The sequence below is a fragment of the Corapipo altera genome, unplaced genomic scaffold (assembly GCF_003945725.1).
Source record: "Corapipo altera isolate COAL_440 unplaced genomic scaffold, ASM394572v1 2c, whole genome shotgun sequence".
Taxonomy (NCBI): domain Eukaryota; kingdom Metazoa; phylum Chordata; class Aves; order Passeriformes; family Pipridae; genus Corapipo; species Corapipo altera.
This window is the reverse complement of record NW_020884923.1, coordinates 2,170,162-2,187,962: the sequence shown is the minus strand read 5'-3', so window position 1 is coordinate 2,187,962 and position 17,801 is coordinate 2,170,162. Positions and strand designations below refer to the sequence as shown.

The 17,801-nt window shown below is 40.9% G+C and overlaps 2 protein-coding genes across 7 annotated transcripts in view; both read left to right on the top strand.

The window, feature by feature from the left end:
• ARID4B (AT-rich interaction domain 4B) overlaps window positions 1-7,872 on the top strand; it is an 88,946-nt gene extending 81,074 nt beyond the window's left edge. For all 5 annotated transcript variants that reach the window (XM_027657286.1, XM_027657287.1, XM_027657290.1 and 2 more), the window contains 4 exons: window positions 296-406; window positions 3,101-3,316; window positions 5,008-5,154; window positions 6,098-7,872. In XM_027657286.1, the coding sequence (XP_027513087.1) occupies window positions 296-406; window positions 3,101-3,316; window positions 5,008-5,154; window positions 6,098-6,228 (605 nt within the window). In that variant the 3' untranslated portion in view covers window positions 6,229-7,872. The remainder of the gene's footprint in view (window positions 1-295; window positions 407-3,100; window positions 3,317-5,007; window positions 5,155-6,097) is intronic.
• Window positions 7,873-10,188: 2,316 nt separating this feature from the next.
• On the top strand, window positions 10,189-17,221 carry RBM34 (RNA binding motif protein 34). Of its 2 annotated transcripts, none has more exons than XM_027657397.1 (10): window positions 10,189-10,402; window positions 10,597-10,739; window positions 11,804-12,023; window positions 12,597-12,656; window positions 13,201-13,244; window positions 13,728-13,811; window positions 14,038-14,101; window positions 14,231-14,273; window positions 15,998-16,116; window positions 16,855-17,221. In XM_027657397.1, the coding sequence occupies exons 1-10, from the start codon at window positions 10,217-10,219 to the stop codon at window positions 17,164-17,166; spliced, it is 1,275 nt and encodes a 424-aa protein (XP_027513198.1). In that variant the 5' UTR covers window positions 10,189-10,216; the 3' UTR covers window positions 17,167-17,221. The 2 variants fall into 2 exon arrangements, with proteins under 2 accessions (XP_027513198.1, XP_027513197.1); XM_027657396.1 differs by having other exon boundaries at window positions 10,594-10,739.
• Window positions 17,222-17,801: the final 580 nt, after the last annotated feature.

The following is a 17,801-nucleotide window of genomic DNA, read 5'->3' as shown; positions in this document are numbered from 1 at the left end:
CCACATGGTTCAAGAGAAATTCTGGTGATGTGTGCGGGAAAGTTATCTGTAATCATCTTACCTGGGCACTCTATATGAAAAAACTTTGCCTTCCATTGTCTTTCACCTACTCTTGTTAGTATAAGTACAAAACTGAGCTGTATTAAGGATAGGCAGGAACAGTTGCATTGTTGTCTTCAGACTTAAGTTCTGAAGTATTTTTGGCGGGGGAGGGAGTGAGACTGAGAAAAACACACAGAAGTGCAAGCATTTATTTACTTTCGATTTCTTCTTTTTTTTCTTTTCCCAATTATAGTCTGTACAGGCCAAAAAAGACTTAAAGATGCTCAGGGAGGAGGCAGCTCCTCAAAAAAGCAGAAAAGAAGCCACAAAACATCTGTGAACAGCAAAAAGAAAAGTAAAACTAGTAAGTACAGCGGCTTAGTGTGAAATGAAATGTGTGGAAGTACCATGTCATCTGTTCAGATGATTGTAGGAGATAAAGTCTGTAGTAGGACAAAATGTTCTCATCAGGGAATTCTTAATACTGTTTAAATGAAGAAACTGCTCTACCTGAATGCCAAAGTGGTTTTAAATGTCTTGTATTACTTCTGGGCCTATTTCTAAGCGGTCCCTAATATTGTGTAATTCAGGAAGACTTAAAAAGAGAGAGTATTTCACACATGGCAGAATTGGGACAGGTATCTCTGTACCACGATAACTGCCTGTTTTAGAGGACGTGAAGGAAATGATACTCTCTATTTTCTGCAAGATGAATTTTTAGAGGTTCATATCTCTACCCTCTAGCAAATATGAGAATAATTCCAGAAGAATATAGACTCTTGTTTTCTTCCTGTGCAGGAAATAGTGTAGCTTTTGCAGTTTTTTGTAGTTGTAGAAGCTAACTGGAATAGAAACCACAGAACTGGGAAGCTTAATAAAAGCAGAGGTGTATTAGGGGTCATACGCACATGTGTTTGGGAGACAACAAGATCAATTACTGCTTCATTTCACTGTTAAAAAAGAATACCAGGAAATAGTCAACTAGAGAGTGGAGTCAGGAGGATAACTAAGAAAATGCAGTTAAAGGAAGGATACAAAGCATACACCATGCCTTTTTTCCCCTCTCTCCCCCAGCTCCCTTCCTTCCCTCCCTGCTTTATTTCTTTTAACAGCTAAAAGTTTGTACTTTCTGGTCTGGTATTTGCTTTCACCCCACCTTTCCTTCATGTTTGTTGATCTCCTCTTCATATTTTCTTATCCTTTTTAATTCTAATTCTCTAGTCTCTTCCATTATCCTTATTCCTCCCCTCACCCCAGGAATTAAAGTAACAAAACAAACTGAATTTGAAGAACTAATACACCATTTTAAGCCTTGCCATTATTCCCTTGGATTTGGTGAATTTACCCCTTTCTCTCAACCTATGTCTCCATCAGGATGCAAACACTTCAAATCTAGAATTGTTTCTTGTACCATGTAGTCCTTGATGCGTATGTGATGTTGTTGTTAGAATTCAGGCACTTCTGAATGTGATAAAGAAAATAAATAGATAAAATATGGAGTTAGTTGTAAGCAAAAAAAATACTTTTGCCAAAATTCAGGTATACCTCTTAAACCTGCTTTTGTGGCAGCTTCAGCTCTTGTCTTTGTGTTAAGCCAGCCAACACCAGCAACTCTGCAGCTGGCTGAGTTCCTTCATGCTACAGGTATCTTGGTATTCAGTTTCTCCTCTGTAGATCACCAAAGCATGAAGGCCAGGACTAAAAGAAACTTTCAGGTCTCATTTTGTCAACACCCAGGGCAGGTACAACTGAGGCTTTTCTTAATAAATTAGAGTTCAACATGGTTTTAAAAACAACTCTAATGATGGAGAATCTGAAGATTTCCTAGTCATTTTATTCCAGTGCTTCACTAGACTTGTGTTGAATTAGTCTCTTGCCCCTGCTTTCACCCCAGTTTTATTTTAGTAATGCTAAAAAAAATCATCCTTTCAATTGTTACTCATAAATCTTGTCTTTTAGACAGATTACCTTGTTACTGTCCTTTGGGAAGTTTGATTAGAAAACTGTTCAGTTCAGCCTGTTGCTTTACAGTTAGTTTTCTCTACTTGATGTTGAAAAAGTTATTCTGTTTTGGGTCAGCTATTTTCCCAAAATTAAAAAATTTTGTCATCATATCAGAGGAATTTTAGATTATGTCACACATATTCAGATTATTGATAGTCATTTAGTAGAGAAAAAATAGGGTGACATCTGGCGAAGAAAAGGCCGATCGTTTGCTCTCATTTCTGCTACACATGTCCTAAAAATACAGTCAAAGGCTTGTCTGTAATTGTTTGTTCAAAAATGAGATAGAAATTAATATATGTATTGAGTGCTGTGTTAGAAATTGATATTAAAAAATGTAAACAGGAGATGGGACAAAAGTCAAACTTGAGAACTCTTAGAGAAAGTGCAGCCCCATAAGCAGACAGATGTGGTTCATTTTGGCACAAGGCTGACACATTGGACTGCCTCTTTGCCTTATTTTCTAATACAGGCAATTTATTTATGGCTGTGGTTCTAGAGCAACAAGTGTGATGCTGTCATGAACCATTCAGAGAGTAGAGTGCACCTTCCCTCTGGGGACCTCGAGCAGTTGGGTTGTATTCAAGAGTCTCCTTACAAGAAGTGTGCCCTGACCCCAGCCCCTTATGTTTTTTGACACACACTTTCAGCAAAATCCTTGCCAGTCTTTAGGATGGATTGTGGTGCCAGAGTCTGGCATTTCTAACCACCCTCTAGGTCTGTAGGATCGTGGTTCCCATAGGTCCACAGAACAGCTCTGAGTCCACCTGCACAGCAACTAACAGGGTGGTGTTTCCAGTGCAAGGTTTTTCTTTCACAGTTTGCTGCAACAATCAGAGGCCCCATTATATACCTGGTTTGTGGTTCTGTACTTGGGCACCAGTGATGCAGAGAGCTGTGTGCCAAGCTGCTATACCAGGATGAGTTCTGTCATTTTAGAGTTATAGGATTTGGGTCAAATAAACTCCCATTACATGAAAGTCGGTGCAGGAATAGCTTCTGATAAGCTTTCATTTGGGCTTTGTTTTGTAACAAGGTCTTCTTGTTTCTTTAGCAAACAGCAGTGACAGTGATGAACTATCTGCTGGTGAAAGTGTGTCCAAGTCTCAGTCAGCAAAATCAGTTTCTACTGGCATGAAGTCTCACCAAACCAAATCACTCACAAGAACACAATCTCCAGGAAAATGTGGGAAAAATGGAGAGAAGGAGTCTGATCTCAAAGAACAGAATAATCGTTTGCCCAAAGTTTACAAGTGGAGTTTTCAAATGTGTAAGTATTTTCTTGAAAACAGACCTAGTGGCATCTTGTGGTATAGTATAAAAAGGCTTTTTTAATTTTCTATATTTTGGCTTTTTTTTTTTTTTTCATCCTGAGTTTGCTTAATTTTGTGATAAATCTTCATTTCTCTTTTTTGCAAATGCAGCACAGGGAACCGCCTATATCACACTCTTCCAGGACTGTTTTTAGATATGGCTCCTGAGCTGACTTGAGGTTCTTGCTGTCCTCTGCATACCTGCCATTCTGGGATGAGCGTTATCTACTCTGTGTGCTTCTTCCCTTGATATTTCCTTGCTGTTTTACTCCTCATTCTCTAGTGTTCAGACACTTAGGTGATTGATTTGTAACTTTTTCCCCTTCCGTTCTGTCTCAGTGACCCAGGACATGTTTACTATTTCTAGTATTAAGAGCTTTCATGGTGTTTGTTTCAGTCAAGCTACAGGTACAGCTAGGGGTGAGCTAGGTGTAGCTAGAAGTGAGCAGTGTGGAAAGGATCATGCATTTGCTTATCTGAAAAAGAGATCAGTGGCTTATTAATGCCCTGATATTAGTGCAGCTTGTTAATTGAATCTGATCCTGATTTGGTTGTGTTTTTTTTTCCTCTCCAACCCTGAATCTCAGCATTGCTCTACTTTTAAAAGTATTTTTCTCCTAGTACTTCTTTACAGTCAAGTTACATTCTGGTGCTCTTCAGGAGTGTGTAACATAAAAGGTTTTTATTGTCACTTACTGGCCTGTTGAGATTCATTGAATGCTTTCCTGGTGCAACACCTTTAAAGGGCTTTTGCTCCTTCCTTTCCTTCTACCTTGGCTACATTCCATATACTGAAGTTGGTTGGCAGAAGGTGGTCTATGGAGTGCTGTTTGACACATCTCCTGCTGTTGCAGAGTCAAAGACACTTGCAGTGTCTCTGAGCTTTATTTGTTCTCCCACAGCCTAATATAGTTGTGGCTTTTGGTCCTTAGGTGCTACCTGCATTGTAGGTTGATGGAGTGCATTCTGCACCCCACCCATTCTTAAATGTTTTTGAATTGAGTTTCTCCAGTGTGGCTGCTCTGGACTGAACTGAGAATTTCTCCTGCCAGTGCCGCCCACAACTGTGTGCCATGCTGTGGAGAGCTCCCAGCTGGAAACAGCCAGGGAGCTCCATAGCAGCTCCTGTGCTGGCTGTGTCCAGTGAGGAGAGTCCTGTACAGTTGTACCTTACAGCCCATACTCCATGGATTCTATTAGAACCACCCCACAGCTGTTCTGATTCCTGTTGTAACCTGCTTGTTCTGTCACAACCAAGACAAATCAGGCCTGGTGTCTTGGGCCAAACTGAGCTCTAGCAAGGACTGAAAACAACAGGCTCAAAACTAGTTTTGGCCCTTATGTTTTCACCAGTTGTCTTAATTTTATTTTGTTTTCCTTCCTATGGGGAGTGGAGTGCATTTTTTTCCTCTTCCTTAAAAAAATCCAAAAAAGTGTATGATGGTGTCTTGTAAAAAATAATACAAAAGATGAACAAATTTGTGGTAACAAACAGCAGCTGCTGCTGTTGCTGTGTTTCTTAGCTTTGCTGTCTGCTACCTCAAAGCACATCACTAAGCTTTGAGTACTTCCCACTTCACTGACATTCAGAAGTGTTTGGAAATGCTTAAAAATAAGCAATAATTAACAAAGATTGTTTAACTTGTAGCTGACTTGGAAAACTTGACTAGCGCTGAGCGCATAACAGTTCTCCAAGAGAAATTGCAAGAAATCAGGAAACATTACCTGTCCTTGAAATCTGAGGTGGCTTCCATTGACCGAAGAAGAAAGCGCTTAAAGAAAAAAGAGCGGGAAAGTAAGTGCTGGGAACTAAATTCTATTTTTAGAGGAATAAATTGCATGTCATGTTATTAAGGTGCTAACAAGATTGGATAATTTATAGGGAAACCTGTGCCATTAGGAGTGTGGTTTTGTTTGGTTTTTGGGATATGCTGTGTGCAGTTATTTTATGACCTTCAGAAGGTAGGGATTAGATACCCAGTCGCTATGTAAGGGAGCATTAATAAGGCATGCAATCTATTTAATACTGTTCTGGCAGAACTGCTATACAGGAAAAAAACCCCCAGAAATATAAACTTTTCTATCCAGTGAACAAAGCATCTAAGGGTATGAATAACTTTTCTTCAAGTTATAGATAAATTTACTGTAGTACTGCTTGTGGGCCAGTTAGTGCTTTGCCCTTAAGATAAGGAGTTTATTCCATGAGTTTAAGGGAGACCAATCAAATTGCTCATCTTTCTGAAGCAGCTGCACCTATTGCTGTAGGGAATGTTCTGGTGTGCCTGCTTCTAGGAATGCTAAAAGGATCATTTTCTCAGTGTGAGAAATGCCACATGTAGTAAGATTTTTGTAGCTGCAGCCATCACATGGGAATTGCAGTTGCTGCTCGGTTGCCGGAGCAGGGTGTATGCGCAGATTCAGTGCTGATTCCCACAGAAAAGAAAGGGAACAGTTGACTGTGCTGGTGGGTCAGGAATGAGCTCTGGCATCCTTTGGCTGAGCCCTTGATGAACCAGGGCTGCAAGGTTAAAAATGCTGTACTGCCTTGCATACAGCTGACTATTTCTGTCAGGGTATTTCCTACTAGGAAACTAGGGAATAAAAGACTTTTTTCTTCTTAATTGCTAGGCATTAGTTGCTGGAGTCAGTATATACCAATGCTTGTTGTTGAATAGGAAAACATTTTTATTGCTTGATTTATAAATCTGTATAACCTGTGTTTTCCTTTTCCCATGCAGGTGCTGCTACTACATCATCTTCCTCCTCATCACCTTCCTCTAGTTCCATTACGGCTGCAGTTATGTTAACGTTAGCAGAACCTTCTATGTCAAGTTCGTCACAGAATGGAATGTCAGTTGAGTGCAGGTGACAGCAGGACTTGCCAAAGCACTTTGCACTTAATGGCTGCTGAGGGCCACTCTTTTTTTTTCTTTTTTTTTTTTTTTTTATACTGCACAGTGGCACAAAATTCAGACAAGCACTATTTTATATTTAAAGTTGTTTCTTGACAAGCTAACTTTGCACTTAAGTGCACTTTTATGAAGAAAAAGTACAACAAACTGCTTTTCCTCAAGCAATAATTGTTTCCAACTTGTCTGGGAATTGTAAGTCTAGTGACTCGAAGGCCTTCCACTGTGGCAAATGGAGGCTGTTCACTGCCTGTAGAGACAGGACAATAAGCATATAGTTTTGGGGTGATCTAAATCAATGTGGTAAGGCTTACTGTATTCCCTGGTATTTTGTTAAAGCTGGAACATTTGATATTTTTCCATTTATTTATGACAAATATTGAAAATATTTTCATTTGTACAAGCTAATTGTTTTTTAACTGCTAAGTCACCTTATAGTGGCTTAATTGTATACGTCAAGCACATCTATTCAAAACCTGCAGTTAGTAAGATGTTTGACATCAGTCCTGATAACCAAATATGAGGATTCCTTAAAAAAAAAAAAAAGACTGACTAATGTTTACAGGTTTGAATTAGGCTTAAAGAGGTTACTCTGGGTTTTAAGGACCCATTAATTGGAATGAAACTACTGTACTTTGCCATTTTTCTATAAAACAGTATTTTTTTTTTAATTTTGATAAAATACATTATGAAAAAGAAAGAAAATGGCTAACAAACTGTATTAAATCTTAATGTATAAAGATTGTATTCAGCCAGTTTAAAGTGTATATTTATTCATAATGGATTATAACAGGTATATTTTTGTGTTTTCTTGTAAATGTTTCTTTTCCCCTTAAAGCAACAAATATTTCATTTTTAATGCTTATTTTATTACGAGCTTCAAGGAGAGGACTTCAAGAGGGAGTAAAGTGTGAGGTTATAATTTGTGGTTGCTGATACCAACACTGCCACAAAAGGGTAATTGTTTTTAAAATAACTAGCTAGCCGAGTGGTAGATGTTTAATTTTTTAAATGCCTTGTACAAATTCCAAAACCAACTTCAAAATGTTTTCACTTGTATTGATTTTATGTTGAATGGATCCCAAGCTCTCTCCTGTTAATTCTATACCTTTGTAAGACATTTGTATATTGCGGAAGTGTTCATTCAAGCTATTTAATACCTGGCACTGTTAATACACAGTACTTTATTGTACAGATTGTTTTACTGTTTTAATTGTAGTTCTGTGTACTTCTTTTGCCTGGGGAAATAGGGGCTGGCATGTTTTTCTTTGTTTTCTGGCAATACAACATGTAAGAATTCAAAGCATTTTGTTTGTAGATGCTAGAGTGTCAGAATCCTTTTCATTTGACTTTTCTAAGAAAAGCATTTTCAGTCTTCGTAGTGTGCGCTTAAGGTTATAACTGATTTTATTGAAAATGGTTTCCAAGTATTCAGAATTGTACAGGACTGTAAAAATTTGTTGACAGACATTGAAGGAAAAGCTTATAGAAAAAAGCTATAAAATATATATTAGGTTCTGCAGAAAATGGAGAGTTATGTAATATATTGTACAAATGTAAGCAAAGGCCTCTGAAATAAAATGCCATAGTTTGTGAATCCCTGATTTTGTTTCTAACAGTTTAATTAAGCAACTGTAGTGTGTTCATGAAAATTACGTCAGAATCAGTTTAGCAAATGATCTTTGATGTGCTGTAGTAGGCATATAAAGATACGTTAGAGCAGGTGCATTGGTCAGATTTTCCTCTTGGCAGTTAATGCAAATACATCCTCTTTTTCAGCAGAAAGCGAAAGCGTGGCCCATCATGAAGGCAGTGCCTGTTGAAACAAACTGCTGGCTACAGTTTAGTTAACCAAAATACTGTTACACCTGCAAAATGACAGATTACTGATGAGACTGACAGGAGCAAACAATGATAAATAACTTTTGGAAACACTGACTGTGTTAAGAACTACCAGTGACCTGACACTGATAGGAGTAATTCTAATAATTTCAGTGGGGCTCCTCAGAAGGTATTTTCATCTGTTTGAGTGGAATCAAAGTTGTAATAGTTCAGTTCTGCTTTTCAGTCTCAGTAGGCATAACAGGTGTTGATGTAACTGGGAACTACATCTGGGCAAGCAAGAGCAAATTCACCTCTTCACTCACTACTAGTTCTTGATCAGTTCTCAGTTTTAGTGCCAGCATATTTGTTTTGATGTGACAATTACTGACTGAGGTCGGGGGGGGGGGGGGGGCAGTTTGTTTACCTGATTAAAACGGGGATCATTAATCACCTTCCCATTCCCAAATGGAGTTTTTGCATTAGTAGGATTTTTGCTTTTCCTCAATACAGAGATTATTTAATTTTTATTGTACTTCTCATGCAGTTTGATGGCCAGTCAAACATTTTGTTCTGCATGTTTTACACTGCACCTCTTCTGTGAAGTGTGTCTGTAAATGGTACTCTCCAGGTTCGTGGAACCACTTGTGTCCCAGTGGTTACAAAGGAAGGCATCTTTGGCAATCTGTTAGCCAGCAGTTTTATCCCATGTTCCAGTGGGTCAAACCTGAGCTGCTTTTCAGGGTACGTATTGTAATGCAGCTGTACATGTGGGTGAGCTCCCTGCCTGGCATGTGCACTCTGCTTGCAGCTGAGGAAGTTTACCTCTAGCACTGCCTGCCGGGCTGTTCCCTTACTCCTGAGTGCCTGCTCGGACCACAACCTGAGAGACAAAGCAAGACAAACTGCCCCTGGTGTATCCTTTACACTTTGGCTGAGCAACAGACTTGGTCTTGTGTGTCTCACAATTGATGATGTAGGGAATAGCTGAGATTGGCGTATGCCGAGAGAAACGTGCCTTGCTTGGAGGCTCTGCATTGCTCCCACTTCCCTTAATTTGCAGTCTCCACTGTTGCCTGTACATACTTATGACTGGGTAGTTCCCATCATGCTGTGAAATTTCCTGCTCTCTGGCAGAGTTCCTGGAGGCTCTGTGCCTCTTGCTGAGCTTCACTGAGTGAGTCTCTGAAACATACCAGCTGAATGCTTGTCCAGTGTCATGTGGATGTGTCACGGTGGTTGAGCCTCTTCTGCCCCACCTGTGTCACCTGCAGTGCTGCTCCTCTGTGTGAAAGCAGATTGGAAAAGCCACTTAAAAGTCATGCAGCAACCTGCCCATTCTTAAAAATTTGTGTATTCTCTTGGGCTGACCCCATCCATTAGGGTCTCTGCCTTTCCCAGCATTCAGAGGACAAGGCAGGGGATACCTGGTGCACATGTCAAGACTAATGCTTTCCCTTTATTCCACAGCTGCATTACTTGTTTTGCCTTCGATTCAAGATTGGTGCCAACAAAGTTGCTAATGCTGGCAGCTCAAAACCTGCATCAAACTTGTAACGTGACAGCCCAAGAGCTATCCTGTTTGTTTCAGCTCCGCTTGGATCTGAGGATCGTGGGCAATCAGTGAGACAACTCAGTCCCATGCTGATCACAGATTCAGATTCAATGAGGTTGGAAAAGATCGAGTCCAACCTATGACCTTAAACCACCCTGTCAGCTAGGCCATGGCACTAAGTGCTCCATCTAGTCTTTCGGTACACACCTCCAGGGATGGTGACTCCACGACCTCCCTGGGCAGCCCATTCCAATGTCTGATCACTCTTTCTACGAAGAAATTCTTCCTGACGCTCAACCTAAACCTCCCCTGTTAAAGCTTAAGACTATGTCCATCTCGTCCTGATGTTGGATGTTTCTACGTTACCACCGCGCCCACGCAGAGCTCGGCCGAACGGGCACACACGCGGCACCGCCACATCGTGGCTGGGAGAGGCTCCAGCCGGGGCGCGGGGCGGGTCCCCGGCGAGCGGAGGCACCGGAGGGGGCGGGGGCGGCCCCGGGAATAGCGCGGGCCCTGCGCGTCGGAAGTGACGCGCGCCCAGCCCGTTCCCGCCCAGCTCCGCATCCACCATGCGGGTCCGCAGGGAGGGCTCGGGGGCGCGGGACCCGCCGGCGGCCGGGAAGGACCAGAAGGAGCAGGAGCAGTACGTGGTGGGGCAGGTGTCGGGCAGCCTCGGGGCGGGCGCGGCGCCCCCCGCGCCCCTCGCACGCCTCTTCCGCGGCGCCGCCCCGCCCGTGCTGGTGGCCGTGCCCGCGGTGAGTGAGGGGGTGGGTGGGGGGGTGGGTGGCTCGGTGGGGTGATTCCGCAGGTGCGGCTGCCGGCAGCACCGCCCCCTGCAGCGGTGGGCTCCGGACGTGGCGCTCCAGGTAAGTTACAGCGTGTTAAATGCTTGTCGTGCGTTCCTGGAGTTTTGTTCTTGAAGTCCGTTTCTCTTACCAATGTTTTAAAGGGAAGTAAGAAAAGGAAGCGTGCGGAAGAAGCGGAGAAAGTGTCAGAAGACCAGAGCTCTTTCGTCGTGCAAGAACCTCCGGTAAAAGCAAAGAAAGCCAGAAAAAAGGAACCTTCAGAAGCAGAGAAAAAACTGTCAGACAGGTGAGTAGGGGAGACCGTTTTATGGTGAAATTAAAAACCTCAACATCTAGATTAATAGTAATATCATGAGTTTGACAAAATAACTAAGTTCTCTTCTACTATTCATCTTCAACTTGGTGTTTAAGATTATTTTCAAGATTGTGCAAATTTTCTGTAGCTTTCTGCTGAAGGTATGAAATAGGTGCAGCTTCTTGACGCTCTGGGTCCGTGAAATGCAAATCCCCTGTTAGGGAGCTACCATGTCCAGTGGTTGTAGATGAAGACACTTGGATCTAGTTTTCTCTAGCATGGGGAGATATTTTCTAGCTCTGGTTGCATTTATCCAGCAGAGCTGCAGTCAGAGAAGCAGAGGTAATTTCAGCAGGAGCAAGGTGCCAGACAGAGGGAGTTGTGACCTCTGCTGTGACACAGAACCTCTGTTACAGGAGGTTACCTCTGTTACACTGTCTGTTCTCTTAAATACTTGAACCAAGACGCTGTCAGAGCAGGTTGTATGATGCAGTTTGGATAATAAAGTGCACTTGATTGTAGCACGAGGCTAACAGGTCTCTGGCACTCTTGTCTTTTTGCCTCTTCCATGCCCATGGAACCTGTGTGCTGTGTTGATGTCAGTAGCCTTCCAGAGGCTCCTTCAGATCTGCTCATTGGTGGGTTTGGATAGATAGAGGTTTTTAAGTGCACGGCAGAATTCCAAAGGTTTGTTTGTTCTGATCCTGGATACTGCAAAGGATTAAATCTATCTTTAGTTCTAGCATGCAAAGATTTTTTTTTTTTTTTTCATTTCATTTTTAGAGGGTATCAAATTATATCATTCTGAAGTGTTTCTTTATTACTCCTACTAAATAGCGAATGCAATGTCCTGAGGATAGCAAATGGTTTCCATGTTATGGAACAGTCAGATATGTTTGTTTAATGCATAACAAACACAATAATGTTTGAAATTTTATGGTGAACATAATTTAAAATGTAAGCTAAAATATTTATCTTGGAGGCTTCAGTTCTTTGACTTCAACCCCCCTGTTTTATCCCCATCAATTCTAATCCGCGTGTCTGTTTCTGATAAGAGAGAACGCTTTGAAGCAGGCAGATGAAGAGGAGGATCAAAAAGTGCTTCAAAACAAAACAAAGCAAAAGAAAAAGGCTTCTCAAGCCATCACCAAAAGTGTTGTTAATTCACCTGTGGGCACAACTGCAAAACAACAAAAGAGAAAAAAGGTGGCTGATGAAACGGTAGACAGAAGAACGGTGTTTGTTGGAAACTTACCTGTCAACTGTACTGTTCAGGTACGTGGGTGGATTTTGTCAGCTAAAGGAATGAAAGAATTTACAGCAGTCCTCAGTCTGAGGGGATGTTTCCAGCTGAAAAGTCACTCACATTTGTGACTGAAATTGCTTTTGGGAAAGTAGAAAATAGTGCTCATTCTTAGAAACCAGTAGAGGTCATCTCTTTGGTTTCTTAGAGTTGAGTTTTTTACAGCAGTGGATACAGTTTGTCTTTCTTGAATAGAATTGGTCTGTCAGTGAAAAATGAATAAATGAGAACTGCAATTACAAAGTTAGTCTGCTTTTAATTTTGAATGCAAACAATGCTTCAGACTCTTACATAAAACGTGTTAAATTTATACTTTCTTCCATAATAAGGGACACAACTTCAGTATTGGCAATCTGTAGAAGAAGCTGACACAAGAAACACAGAAATAGTTATGAATTACTCACACGTTTTATGATCCCTTTAAGGGACCTCGTAAAAGTAAAAGGAAAACAGTGTAAGAACAGTGTTACTAATAAATATTAAACACTCATTCTCGTTACCAGGGTGCGAGAATGTACTGAATATTTGTAATATCTTCTGTTTAGGTACTGAAATCTCTTTTTAAGAAGTATGGACAAATCCAGTCCATTCGCTTCCGGTCGTTGGTATGTTATTTCTTCAGACATTACGTAACAAAATTACTTGTTCGTCTTAAAGGGCAATAGTATTTGCAAAGCTTATATCTTCATTAGTTCAGAAATGGGTTTGGGGATATGTGGGTTTGCCGTTAGAAGAAGCCTTGGAGATGTTACCACAGAAGCAGCACAAATACATTTTTCCTGTAGCAGCAGTTGATCCAGAATCAGAGCTCTATGTTCTCTGAAAGAGGAATGCCTTATTATTGCTTGTTTAGCTAAGGCATTACTTATCTGTTTTTAATTCATAGTAGCAAAGACATGTTGATTATAAATTGGTGTACTTGCTAAAATAGTTGACAATAACAGTCGTGGAACTCAAGAAACAGAGCAAGCTCTCTAAGGTTTTTGTAGATCATCTCTAAGAAGAGCCACTTCCATCATTTGCTCACTGTACTGGCTACATTGCTTTGGTGGGAATGGCACTGCTTGAATTCCTGTTTGTCTTCAAGCACAAGTCTTTGTGATAAGTTCACACTACGCCCACCTAACTCAAGTTCTTTTTATCTTAAAGATTCCAGCAGAAGATATTGTATCGAAAAAGGTAGCAGCAATCAAGTAGGTTCCTCTTTTGAATTTCGTGCTTTATTTTACAAGACCAAAATAATTTTTGTGTGTTGGTTTTTAAAAGTTTGGCTATATTAGGTCTTTTTTAATGTATTTTGTGTTTTTTTTTCTTTTGTCATTACCTTTGTGTGTGTTTTCTTGACAAGTGATAAAGAATTATGTGCTATGTGTACTAGTAATTTGTTATCTGAGGTTGCATTTCTTATATTTTAGGAAGGAGAAAGTTACTAATAGTCTTTAATTCCTTTGGATACGTTTATGACCTGAGGAAGCTTGCTCAGGGTGCATAGACAGGCTGTACAAGATGAACAGTGGGACACCCTTGCACATACAGGCTAGCTTGACCTATAAGAGAAATGAAGCTGTTAGTGTGCATGAAACAAGCAGAGGCATAAATGTGTCCAACAAGAAGTGTTTGTGCACTGCACATCATCAAAATGATTTAAACAGTAATGTGTCCTTTTCATGTTCCAGGCACAAGCTGCACCCCAATGCAAAGTTTGTTAATGCTTACGTTGTCTTTAAGGAAGAATGTGGTGCTGAGAAGGCTCTGAAGGAGTAAGTCTCAGTTTTGTTCCTTGTTCCCTGTCGCAGAGATAGTTCAGGGAGATTTGCAGATAAATTTAAACAATCTCCCTGCTCTTGCTTGAATCAAGAATAAAATGTTTGTTCAAACTTAAAAGTAACTTTTCATTTTGAATACACTGCATTTTGAATGCAGTGACATTCTAAGTTAAATAACACTCATTTCACTTTTAAAACTTTTTGCTTTTGGCTACAAAAGGAATGGAACAGAAATTGCTAGTGGATTTCACATCAGAGTTGACACTGCATCTAAAACCAGTTCAGTAAGTAAAATGTGTGACTAGAAAAACTCTTTTCTGGTTTGGTTGGGGGGGGTTATTGTTTTTGTTTGGTTGTTTGGGTTTTTTTCTGTTACAAATAACTTACTGTCTTGTCTCTCTTGTTTTCTTTAGCATGACAATAAACGTTCTGTATTCTTGGGAAATCTCCCATATGGTAGGTCAAAAGTGGGTTGTTACGCATCATCACTTAACATTTATGGAATATTTTGACATTAGGCTTTTTATTTCTTTATATTTAGGATAGCATATTTAGGTAGCTAAATATTTTCGCTGGTATTAATTTTTGTTTGTTAATGGAAACACCTAAAGGGGTTGTAAGTTTTTGTCAAGTTCTGCAAGTTGATTGTTTTCTTTATTGTAGGTAGCTCTGCATGTGCTTTAGTTCTTGTTGTCACTTGATGTTTTTTAAATAAATATGACTAAGTTGCACGGCCATAGCTTTCTAAACTCTTCAAGGGGTACCGGTATCTGTTGTGAACCAATTCAGAGTGATGGACAGTGATGGCTTCTCATTTTGATGCTGTTTGTGAGCCACAGGGTTAGTGACTATGCCCAGACAGCTCTTGGTGATCAATTGTTACCCCTGTGGAGGTGTTTACCATGCAGCTGAGGTCAATACTTGAGGAATAATCAGCTGCTTCTGAGCAGACTGGAGAGCAGATGAAGAGATTGTCATTGGGTGTGGTTTTTTTGAGGGTATTAAGGAGTCAGGGTGCTCGGTACAAGCGTCTGTCTTGGAGGTCGCGTGGATGTGTAAATACTCTGGATGAAGGCTTGCCCTGTGCCTGTGACTGATGCAGAGCCTGTATCATGTACTGTGACAGTAACACTGGAACAAACAGGCATCAGTCTATAACACGTGACCTGTCCGAAAACCTTGACAGGTGACAAATCTGACTGTGGTGACATTACTAGTGCCTCTTGTGTAGAGCTTGTGTCAGGACTGTGTTCCTGTGTACGTGCTGCAGAAAAAAGTTTGGACATTACAGGCCCAGGGAAGTGGTCATAGCTCCTGACAGGGTTCAAGAAGTGTTTGGACAATGCTCTCAGGCACACGGTGTGATTCTTGGGGATGTCCTGTGCAGGGCCAGGAGCTGGACTTGATGATCCCTGTGAGTCTGTTCCAACTCAGAATATTCTATGACTCTGTGATTTGCCATGCTCTGAAATTACTTCAGCAGCTCGAACCTTTCTCAGCACATCTAAGTCCCATTGCTGTAGTTACACCCATCATATTAAGTTCAGCCCCTCCCCTTAATAGAGATGTTGATATCTATGTAAGGGGATTGTATGAAGCATAACTATTCAAAGAAGAGGATAACCTGTATTTTTGTGATGGTACATCACACTTGTCTGTTTGTGTAGGCATGAGATGGAGAAAGCATTGCACATCCAGTTATTATCAAAATAATTGTATAGCAGCTGTGCTTGGAAGCTTCTCCCTTCTCCCCCATTCAGCTAAAATTCACGGCTCAGTCAGTGAGCATTTGACTTGAAGAACAGCCAGCTCAAGCTCATTATCATCAGCATTAATTCTTAGAAAGAAATGCTGGCGTAAGAAGGAGCTACAAAAATGTAGCAGGCATCATAATTTCCACTATATTCCAACCATAAATGAAATTATTTGAAAAAATTATTTCAGTCTTTGCCTTCATTCTTATTCGTGATTTATATTGTACTCTTCAAAGCCGGAGAATGGGTAACTATAAAAATAAATAACCTTTTATAAAGCCTGCGTTGTTAACTTGCTGGGGTTTTTCTGAACCACTGATACCATGTACCTGAATTGGTGAATATGAAATATTTGTGTTTGGGCCAGGCTTTTAAAGCTGTGCGTGTTGCCTGAAGAGAGATCTGTTCCCTTGTGCTTGCCTGCAGACATCCTCGATGATGCTGTGAGAGAACACTTCCATGTCTGTGGAGATGTCGTGGGAGTGCGAGTTGTGAGAGACAGAACGACTGGCCTGGGAAAAGGCTTTGGATACGTTCTCTTTGAGGTATGTGTGCATGGTCTGCTCCAGCACAGTGGGAATTATTCAAAATCTGAATTGGGATCTGCCTTTATAGCATTTTTTTTACCTTTTTAGTACCTTTTTGAGGTTTGTATATGCTTGTAAGTGTATGATGTTAAATGGTAGTGCTGTTGTGTATGTTAAAAGCAGCTTAGAAGACCAGTTCTGTGGAAGCAGACACAAAACAAACTATTGCAGATTTTGTACAAGTAAAAGTTTTAAAATGGGCTGAAAGAAGTGACTTTAAGGGAAAGTCTTAAAGGAGGGACAGATGAGTTTGTTTGGTATAACTCCAATGTTCTACTATTTCTTATGTGTCTAAATGTGAGTGGAGTTCTTTCCTGCAACTGGTTTGCTTACAGACTCTCCATTTTTGATTCAGTACAACTTGCTTTCTATAGTCTCCCAACCTCATCTTCCTTAGTGTATTTCCTGCAGCTCAGTACCTCTTTTCTCTGAGTTTCTCCTTCGTCTCTTTGCACCTGACTTTTGTGTCTCATTTAAGCTGTTCTGTAGCCCATTGTCAAGTATCTGTGCCTCAATGTGTGGGCTGCATGGGTGTGCTGGTGTTCCTGAGCAGAGATCTTGTGTCATTCACTAGAGCAGTTTGATTGCTCTTCATTGTAAAATCCTGCTTACAAATTTTGAATAAAGGTAACTATTAATTTGAGAGCAATGAATTGGAAGTAATCCTGCTTTTGAACTCCATGTCTGTTTTTGTAGAACACAGATGCTGTACATCTTGCTCTGAAACTCAACAACTCTGTTCTGATGGGAAGAAAGATACGAGTGCAGCGCACAGGAGACAAGAGGAAAGCACCACAGAAAATTCCAGGCCGGTCTCGTGCTCCCAAGGCTACAGTTAATACCACAACAAAAAAGAAGAGCTACTCTGATGATTCTTTTGTTGGTGAAAAAGCAACCCCGTTGAAGAAGAACACTAAACCAAAAAGACTAAAAACTCTTCCTAGAAAAAAAGCTGGAAAAAACAAACAGAAGTTTGATAAAAATCAAGCAGATAAAAATGCTAATTAGTGTCACAAAGATTGATGTATGTAAGAGTGTTTGTCATAAATTTTGTTTGCTAATACAGCTTTAGTCGTTCTTGGTGTTCGCTCTGGGGCATTTGGCTTCTCCCAGCAGGTAGCGTGAGGTGTTGCACGATTTTATTCTGTGTTCCAAGAATCCACTTCCAGCTGAGGTCTTGCTGCAGAGGTTTCTTTTGGAGTTGTGTAGGATTACCCAAAATGACTACAGGAAAAGCAACTCACAGCAGACTCGGGTGTGATGAAATGGTAATTGTTACCAAGATACACTTGTTTTGCGGTTGTCCAATGGAAGGAAGGGCAATGGAACTGGTGAAGGAAGGTCTGGAGTGCATGTCCTATTAGGAGCGTTTGGGAGTGTTTAGCATAGAGAGGAGGAGTCTTGGGGGAGACCTCATCACTCTCTACAACTACCTGAAAGGAGGGTGTAGCCAGGTGGGGGTCAAGGTAACAACTGATGGGATGAGCTGTGCCAGGGGAGGTTTAGGTTGGACATCGGGGGGGGGGGGGGAACTCTTCACGGAAGGGGTGATCAGACACTGGAATGGACTGCCCAGGGAGGTGGTGGATTCACTGTCCCTGGAGGTGTTTAAGGAAAGAGTGGATGTGGCACTTGGTGCCATG

Bases quoted from the DNA above. Each gene is read 5' to 3' on its own strand.
- RBM34 (XM_027657396.1), top strand. From the start codon at position 10,217: ATGCGGGTCCGCAGGGAGGGCTCGGGGGCGCGGGACCCGCCGGCGGCC. The intron at 10,740-11,803 runs GTGAGTAGGGGA...GTTTCTGATAAG, and splicing joins GAGAAAAAACTGTCAGACAG to AGAGAACGCTTTGAAGCAGG. The intron at 13,245-13,727 runs GTAGGTTCCTCT...TTCATGTTCCAG, and splicing joins AAAAAGGTAGCAGCAATCAA to GCACAAGCTGCACCCCAATG.